Source organism: Bidens hawaiensis, unplaced genomic scaffold, assembly GCF_021521415.1.
Source record: "Bidens hawaiensis isolate Kalapana, Puna unplaced genomic scaffold, B.hawaiensis_p1.1 tig00014826_1, whole genome shotgun sequence".
Lineage (NCBI taxonomy): Eukaryota > Viridiplantae > Streptophyta > Magnoliopsida > Asterales > Asteraceae > Bidens > Bidens hawaiensis.
Genome location: NW_027492308.1, coordinates 368,128 through 377,671, shown reverse-complemented (window position 1 = coordinate 377,671; position 9,544 = coordinate 368,128). Strand labels below are relative to the sequence as shown.

Here is a 9,544-nt window from a genome sequence, read left to right as displayed (position 1 = left end):
TCCCACGAAGAAATTTATAAAGTATCTTCAGTGTAACGGGATTCAACTGATCATTTTGAGTATATTAGATTATCGATGTATCTAACAGATTATACATAAACTCGTATAGTTTATTGATTTTAATTCAAAATAGACTTTTTTGTTAAAGCCATTTAAAGCTTTTAACTATTGTAAAGCTTACATAAATGTGTAATCAAGCGATACTAATTATGTCTCGGGGCCTTTATCATCTACTCTTGCTTCTAAGTACCATAACTATTAAATTTATAATACACGAAAAAAACAAGTTTAAAACTAAATTATTAATAAATGTTTCATCTATATTAAAAAAGTTACAATCTGATTGAGACTTAGACAATGAGCAGTAGTCACAAATAGAGGTGAATAAATCGGTTATGGGCCCAAACCTAATTGGTTTTAGTCAAAGAAAATGAAGATCGAGTTTTGTTCAAAATGGTTCAGTTTGAAACTAGTTTTCATCTGGTTAGGTTCTGTTTTAACCGGTTTCAATGGAGGACTTCTACTACTGATTACAAACCGGGGAGTCTGGTTTGGTTTCAAACCGGTTTTTGGAGCGGTTCGGTTATTTTACCAACTCTAGTCACAAACAAAGGGGTGGCGATTGCAGCGGGGATGTGGTGTAGTTTGCCGTGGACCTTGTGCATTGTCTCCCATAGTAGCTATTCTTCAACCTATTGTGTCACATAATAAAAAAAATTGATGAATTATTAACTTATTATATCTTTATAATGGGAGAAAAGATTTTTTTTTTTATTTCATATTACCTTTTGTTAAGAAAATAATAATAATGACTTTAACATAACACTAATAAATAATTAATCAAAGTATTACAATACAACTATACAAGTATGCATTTAATTCTTGAAGGGAGCACGACGGGCCCTAGTTATTTAAGATGCTTATATGGTTAAAGCCCCATTTTGCACCCAACCCAAACATACGCTTGTTTGGCCTTAATTCTATATCTAGATAAAATAAGAAAAATGAAGTGGTCCGGTCAGCAATTTACACGTGTAACAATTACAATTACAATCTACAATTTAAATAGAGTATATTGAGAAACGAGCAGTAAGATTTTTAGCAAGATTTCATTTTTGAATTTCATTTTTTAACACATTTGACCACTGAAAGTTTGTACAAATTTGGTCTAAATTATACTACTTTGAAAGTTGGGTGCATTTATAGGAGGCTTGACTTTGAATTTCTTTCTCAAGCTTTGAACACCTCTGGACATATATTGTCAACAATCAGATATCAAAACAACACATCAATAATATATGTTGGATCAAAATTCACAACATTAATTCTAATACAAACAAGTGCATCAATTTGATCTACGGTTAGCATGTAGTACACTGCCAGTTAGACTTTCTTTAGATGGAAAGTGACTCATATGTCTATTAGATTATTGAAGGTGGTGTTCTGTATGCATTGTACATGGAAACAATTTGCAGCTATCATTTTCTTCATATAATTAATTAAGATGAATTGTTATTGTTCATGTCATGCATGGATTTTTTATTTTATTTGTACTATTACATATAGCATCATGCAAAGTGTTGTGTTATCTTTACCCATTATGAAATCAAAACGATCTATTCAATTCACATATTTGGCAACCTCTTGTATTAATTCAAATTTGAGAGATTAACATTTGCAGCAATTGAACAAACACAAATGATTATGGGTTAAAAACAAAACAACCCAAATGGGTGTTGACAACATGGAGTTAGGGGCTCATAAGACTATCCTCATTCACAGCCCAACCCAACCCTACCCGACCAAACCCATGTTCCAGCATGTTTGAAAGAAAAAAAACAAACAACATTATGCTTTATTGGATATAAAAAAAACTTAATATTATAAGTTATTAGAAAAAAACCATAATTATATCTAAAAGTAATTAGTTGAACGAAAATTTAAATAAAAAAGCAAAGCCATCCATCTTTTGATACGTGGCAAAGATATGAGGTTGCAACTAGGATTGTTCACTCGACCTGAACAATTGCTAGTTGCTACTCAACCTTATTTTTTGTTACCGTTGAGCATAGTCTAAGATATGGACGAAAATGTCTCAATAGGCCATACATTATTGCACATAGATAGTTTGTCTCTTTACCTTTAGGCTCAAATTCCTTCGTTTGGAGACCCTGATTTCTCCTTGACTATTTCCTCTTAATTAATTTAGTCATTTCTAATTTGATGGAATGGTAAGGTGATTGAGGTTTGAAAGGATAGTGAGGGGTTCAAACCTTATACAGTGCAAAATTTTAGTCTTTGAAAAAAAATATATAATTACATTCATAAATTGTCAATTTTGAATTTTCAATATTTTACCAAGCCTCTCAACACTAGAATTTCCTCATTAGTTTTAAGTATTCAATAATCTTTCAAATTTTCACTAAGAGCAGATATTTTATCTTTTGTGAATGTGCTTCGCGTCACCATTAATTGAATCGCGTCATTGATGTTTTTAAACCTTAAACACGACTCTAGTTGTCATGGTTCAAGTGGTTGTTGCCAAGCCAATTTCTCGTAACCAACTGTTTTGCATCCCATAAACCAAGTAAATGTTAAGCTTATGTGTTTCAAATTTAAGATCCACATATGATAATATTATTAATGCATACCTTGTGGACTAATAAATGAATCAATCACGCATGCATAATATTTGGTCAAACACAAAAAGGATTGCATCATGGCATGACAAGTGTAAACTTCTTAATAAATCCTAAAGTCAAAAAAATTAAAATTTTAATATTTTCATTAAATTGTCAACCATTTTATATACTCATTCTTAAGCCAAGCTGAGGGAGGAACCAACCCAAATGCAAGTTGACCAAGCTGACAGTGTAACCTCAAATATATTTAATTTGTATTCCTATTTTAAAAAATAACATATAATAACAATAGTAATAATAATAATAATAGTGTTGTAGTTTTACCGGAAAAAAACCATCCAAGGTTTTTTATACGCATTCCATTACAAGTTAGATTACTTTCATCGAAGGCAGAATATATCAATCGGTATCCAATAGTGTCAGTCCATTAAAATAAAAACCGACGTGGATAAATACTTAACAGACGGAACTTATCGAAGATCGATACACCATACTAAAGTTGTATTTTATGCTTCTTATTTGTGGTCTCAACTTCCAACTCCTTAATTATGTTTCTGGTTTCTATAGATGAACAGATCACTCATACGCATTTATTATTACTTCATGAAATTGCATGACAAGTGTTATCTTGTTTGGTAGTTCTATAAGTTAATGTTTTGAATTATAAATGACGTTTGATTGAATTGTCAACGATATTTGTTTATTTTGTTTAATACAAAGTCAGCTAAATAATGCCCATTGGGAGTTGACCAAGATGGTGAGGGTACTAAATTAAGAGTCCCACAAATACATTTGTATTATTGTAGTAGTTGACATACATTTATGGCATGTTTGGTTTTTAAATAGAGTCGGTAAAGGGAATAGATTTAGAAGACACTTAAGGTAAATATTATTTATTAGTTTAAATATTTTTTTCATATGAGAAATGAGAGAGGTTTGTTATGATGCCGTCATATTGTGCCAATATCATAGAAATTAAGCTGTCTAACAATGGGATAACGAAGATTAAACAAATGGAGATTAATAGTGATGCATTTTAATTTCTTAGTATTGGTGGTGTAACTTAGTTGTAAATTACAAAGCTCCATGTGTAACATTTTGAAAATTTCTTATCAGATTTGACAACTTTAAAAGTTAAAGGGTCAAATTATCATTTGCAAAGTAAAATTTAGGAGTTAAATTACAGTTTTGACAAACCTGACCCTAGTGGACCGCAATTGTTTTGTCCAACGGTCCATCGGGAATCCAATGGGGTCCGTTGACGGCTGCATACTATTAAATACACACGTTTTGACACGTGGGCGATGACATGGATGGTGGCAGACGATCGCATGTATCCCAACGTTCTGATGGGGGTGGACAAACCTGACTATAAATATCGAATAAGGGATAGCCATTTCAAACATTCCATGTCTCCTAGTGTCTTAAGTTCATGCCAATTCTCGAGCTGTTGTTCTTGAGCCGTGTTCCCGATCCCCAAAGTGTGTATCGTGTATCCGAAGTTCCCACATTTGTTCAAGCGAAAATTTTTCCCGATCTCCCGAAGCCGTTAACCGACTTTATAGCTAGTTATTAGTTTTATACGTAAAGGTTTTTTGACAAAATGTGTGTTTATTTAACGTCACTTTTTGATTAAAAAAATGATGACTAATCAAACATAAGGCCGAATGCCTTTCTGTTGTGATTGTTTTAAAAGAGATTTCGAAAAGTAGTTTTAAATTATAAAACAAGGTTAATGTTTTTAAAATAAGATTTGAAACTATAAAACAAGGCCCTATAAGGGTATTAGATTAGATCATATAAATGATCTAAATATTGAAACGAACCTATTATAATAGGTTAAAAGATAATCAAGCATCAAAAGGATCGAGATTATCCAAGAAGTTTGATAAGGTGAATACGTTCAAACTTTTACAAAGTTGTTTATTTTTTATTAAACAAATTGGAATGCGTGTATATATATAGTTTTAAAGAGTCAGGAAATATTCATAGAGGATTTTACTTTATCCTTAAAATGTTTTGACACAAGGAAATAACTAACAATCAAACTAAAATATACATATGTTTGGATCTTTTCATACATGGTAAGCAGTGAGCACATTACAGCCATGCACTCGATGAGTTGTGTATATGTTTAAGTGGTTAACAATCTTAGGAAGCGTTATTTTCCAATTGATGTGCTAAAAGTTATTGGCGTTTGTGGTCTTAACGAACTTTGAAACCTTTTTGAGTCATGTTATTTACCGGAAATAACTGACATATTTTTATAACTGTTTTCAGGTAATGAAGCATAGATATAGACATGGAAATGCCGAACGTAGATTGAGATTTCTAGGCCTGGTATATAGTTGGTGGCTCAAGTAAATTTTGTAAACTAATATCGATGCAAACTTGTTTTAAAACAAGTATATTTTGTAAACACTACAAGTGTTGTGGTTTAATACAAATGAATATTTATTCAGACAAGTTTCCGTTGCATGACAAGCATTTGATAAAATGACAAAACCAGTATCAACTAGGGTTGTAAACGAATCGAATGTTCGGCGGAAAGTTCCTTTATGTTTGCCAATTTAATAAATGAACTAGACACGGGCAAAAATAATCCGCTCGTTAAGCTTAATAGGCGAACAAAGACATAGGCCACATTCGTTCAGTAGTGTTCGTAAATGTTCCGTAATGTGTTCGTTTACGTTCATCCGATTACATCAATTTAAATTTGCCCGATTACATCTATCCGTTTACATTCGTATTAAGGTTTAAAGTTTCTTTTACGTCTGTGCAATACTGTATAGGCTGAAATTCCTTGAAGATTGAAGAATTGGAAGCATGTTTCTCGTGAACACTAAGAAGATTTGTGGATTATGTATGATATGATTATGTTTTGATTACTATGTTAAATGTTTCGAATTTGTTTGATATATGATAACATGTAATCGTTTATGTCCATATGTCCGTTAGAGTCATTTCTCTTTCTTTGACCGTTAGAGTTATTTATGTTTGTTGCCTATTAGTATTAATGTTTATTTGTGTTCGTTTGTCCATTAGTGTCCGTGTTTTTGTTTGTCCATTAGTGTCCACGAACTGTTCATTTGTCCGACAGAAGCTTAACGGAGGAACAAGGACACAATTTTTTGTTTTGTAGAGTGTTCTTGAATTGTCGGTTTTGTTCGACAAAATTTTAACGGAAAACACGCACAATGTGTTGGACGGTTTAATTCGGTTTGTTTGTAGCCCTATACCAACTCTTGGATACATGCTTAAGCCCATGAAGTTGGGTGTGACACCATGGCCTAAGTTTTATAATGTTAACCCTTCAAATACTCTATTTTGTGAATGATGAAGCTCATGTGATAAGTTGGCGTTTCTTTAAGGCAAGGCAATCGAGGCAAAGATGTAACCATGTGTCGATAGTCCTTACATTTTTGGCATGTTAGCGTTAGTTTAACTATTCACTTATTTTAAAGTAAAGGATTCATATATCCAATTATAGAAGAACTAGAACAAGGGGATAAATTATTTTTATTTATCTTTTTCTAAAAGGCCAATATAAAAAAAATTATTTTGAAAAATAAAACAAATTCATGGTAGATTGCCCCTTGAAATTATTTACTTAGGGAAGCAGAATTCACTACATGGATAAATTTTATGGGAGATTGCTCCTCCCACCCTTAGAATAAGATAAGATTTCATGACGCTAAATTACTTGCTATACTTAGAATTAGTTGATTACGTCGATCACATTGTGTTCAAGTACACATATAGCGGAGATGTCAGTGTTGCATATGTTGATAATCATAGTTCACTAGCTTAGACGTCTTTCACTTAGAAGGGAGAAGAACAACGTGCTTATTTCAAGATGTAAAATTATATAAACTTTATAGAAGAACTTATATAAAAACAACAAAATTATATTATTATTTTTGCCTTGCGGACTTCATACAAAATGTCAATTAACTCCTCCTAACTTACTACTTTCTTTCCCCTAAACGCGTCACAAGTTATAACATGAATATCCTACAATCAATCACGGTTAGTCCTAACTCCGCCATCTCACCACTCCAATTTTCCACTTTACTTATTGCATGATTATCACAAATCTTTTTTCTCTGTTTTCTTCTGTTAAAACAATCTCTTTTATGTACAATTTGGCATCCTTATGAGTCTTTCTTGTCCATCACTTCCTTCATGATGTTTCTTTTACCAAGATTAAAATATCCAAAGCAATATTGTCTTGTTTATCTTCTTCTCAACTCCAATGAAATAATAATAATAAAAGTTTATTTGGGATAAAGCCTTGTTGGTAAGCCATTTTGAGGAAGGGCAAATGGGGCATAATGAATTTCATTCTGAGGGCCTACCATTGACCATCTGCACATAATAACAACAAATTTTTATATTAGTATAATATACATGTTTACTTATTTTGTACTTGAATACTTCCATAATGATAATCATGTAATTTTAAGAGTTATGTGCATTTCACCAACCTGTACTTTGTAGTCATATGATGTATGAGTACTAATATCTCCAGCTTGGCTAGCTCATTCCCTGGACACGAGTGGACCCCATTTCCAAATGGCATAAATGTATTGGGCTTCGGTGCCATCTCGAATCTTGACGGGTCGAATTTCTCCGGGTCGGTAAAGTTTTCAGGGCTATGGTGAATGTTTCTAAAGAGTGGCAAAACCTTCCATCCTTTTGGAATAAGGTATCCTGCAAAATCCATTTTCAAGAAAAATTTAAAAAATTGAATTTTTACATCTATATATTAAAAATCTTAAAAAAATGAATTTTTATAAAACAAACCTTCAAATTCAACATCTTCAACAGCCTCTCTAAATGTAAAAGATAAGATTGAAGCAACCCTTAGTGTTTCTTGAATAACTCTTGAAGTTATAGGCATCTTCCTGGTATCAACCCAAGTCAAACCCTTGTTATCTTTAGCCTTCAATATCCCCTCTTGTTCTTCCTAAAAAGTCAAAACAATCTCATCTCAATTAGCAACTTGCAACTAATGATTAAACCACTTTATAAAATGGGATATTTTGATGGTACTTACAGTGACAGCTTGTAAGACACTGGGATTTTCAGCCAAGTATTTAACAATCCATGTCATGACACTAGCAGTGGTGTCTCTAGCGGCGAAGATGACTCCGATGATGTTATCGGCTATTTGTTCGTCTGAGAGTCCTTCTTTCTCTTCCATGAATGATCCCAACAAATCTTTGTGGTCATCTGTCTTGGATTCCCTCCTTAAAGATAGAATCTTGGCCAAGATCTGAGCTAACTCCTTTCGGGCTTTCATCGATTTGTGAAATAGCGTTCCAGGAATATTAATTGGCATGGAATTGTACCCTTTTTCTAGAATGTAATAACATCTTTTTAAATCCTCTCTATAAAGCACCTCATCCTTTCCAAATATGGAAAGCAATGCAACATTGAATGTAAACTGCAACACAACATTATAATAATCATTAAATAAACAGAGCAAACAGAGGAAAACAGAGTATTTATATCACACTTACTGTTTTCATTTCTTGAAAAGTATTCACAAGTCTATTTTCCCATGACTTTAGCGAATCAACCGCGATGGACTCGATATCTGGGACAATATTCTTAATTGATTCAGGTGTAAAAGCCCTGAGCACAAGGCGTCGTAGCTTCGAATGGTAATCGCCTTGGTGAAAGAAAATCGCTTGTTTTCCGAGCATTCTTTCTTTGCTAGCCGGAAATGTGGGCTTGAAAAGATGGGATTTTGTGACAAGTACAAGTTTAGCAGCTGCGGGGCTGGAAATCATGACACACCTACAACCCAACACATGGGTTTTAAAGATAGAACCATACCTGAACAAATTACAAACAAATTTTTCGAATTAGTTCAAGATTAAAAAAAAAAAGAAAAAAAAAGTCTAGCAGCGCAGCTTGTTGTCTGCTGTCTGAAACAGACTTGGTATAGGAGTTAGAGTAACTAACTTTTTCACTTTTGAGGCGAAGAAGACATTAGGGTTTTGCGAGTAAAGTTGAAAGGTTTCGCCAATATAGGGCCAACCGAGTGTACCCGGGGGCAAAGGAAGGCCTTTCCGGCCTCCCGATGCGGAGGAAGTGAAGAAATAAAGAGTGGGAAGAATAATAATAATGAAGGAAAAACATATGGTAATGAATTCCATGTTTGTTTGTTATGTAGGTATTTGGTATTAGGATAGGAGTTTTGAGTTTGGAGGGAGAGAGTGTGAGGTGAGGGTATATATAAGTAAGTTTGGTGGTAAAGGATGGTACATAGTTATACAGCTAGATGCACACACATGGAATCTTGGCCACCAGCTCAAGGGGAAGGGGATGGGATGGGAAGAAGGAGGTAGGCAAGTGTGTTGCCAATGTGTCTATGTGTGTTTTCCAGTTTTTTTATTTTGTTTTTTCCTTTTGTTTTCCCAATAATCATTTCTAATAAACTTTGTGATATTTTGTTATGTATTATTTAAATATGATATGGTAATATTACTTTAAGTTGTGTAGAGTGTAGACCTTTCTATTTAAGTATGTTTCATTATTATTGGTAAATAGTGTTTACTTAAAACATGTATCTAATTAAATGTTTAATTTAATTTTTATTAATTATGCTTAAAATATGTCATAATGTATTGTATGAAAAAGTAAATGCATACTAAAAAACGTTATCTTCGGGTCTGTATGTTATGAGATAATGGAATGGACGAGATAAACAAAAAAGTAAATGAATCATATTATCATTCAATTATCTTATATGATTACCATGTGAGAATGGAACAAATCATTGTTTTGTGTTGTCGGTAGGCAGGAAAACACAAAAGAATAAAATTGTTGTGAGTCGTGGTGGAGGTAAGTGCGTGTAGTGGTGTGCGGTGGCGGTGGCGGGTGGTGTTGGT

At 33.1% G+C, this 9,544-nt stretch overlaps 1 protein-coding gene across 1 annotated transcript; it reads right to left on the bottom strand.

Moving 5' to 3' along the window:
* Positions 1-6,536: 6,536 nt before the first annotated feature.
* Positions 6,537-8,975, bottom strand: LOC143547775 (abscisic acid 8'-hydroxylase CYP707A2-like). The gene is made up of 6 exons (XM_077039110.1): positions 8,616-8,975; positions 8,168-8,486; positions 7,702-8,091; positions 7,449-7,611; positions 7,130-7,355; positions 6,537-7,010 (listed from the first exon to the last, which is right to left on the bottom strand). The coding sequence occupies exons 1-6, from the start codon at positions 8,807-8,809 to the stop codon at positions 6,920-6,922; spliced, it is 1,383 nt and encodes a 460-aa protein (XP_076895225.1). The 5' UTR covers positions 8,810-8,975; the 3' UTR covers positions 6,537-6,919.
* Between the last annotated feature and the right edge of the window lie 569 nt (positions 8,976-9,544).

Bases quoted from the DNA above. Each gene is read 5' to 3' on its own strand.
- LOC143547775 (XM_077039110.1), bottom strand. From the start codon at position 8,809: ATGGAATTCATTACCATATGTTTTTCCTTCATTATTATTATTCTTCCC. The intron at 8,092-8,167 runs GTAAGTGTGATA...GTTGTGTTGCAG, and splicing joins CTTTTCAAGAAATGAAAACA to TTTACATTCAATGTTGCATT. The intron at 7,612-7,701 runs GTAAGTACCATC...TTGACTTTTTAG, and splicing joins GTGTCTTACAAGCTGTCACT to GAAGAACAAGAGGGGATATT.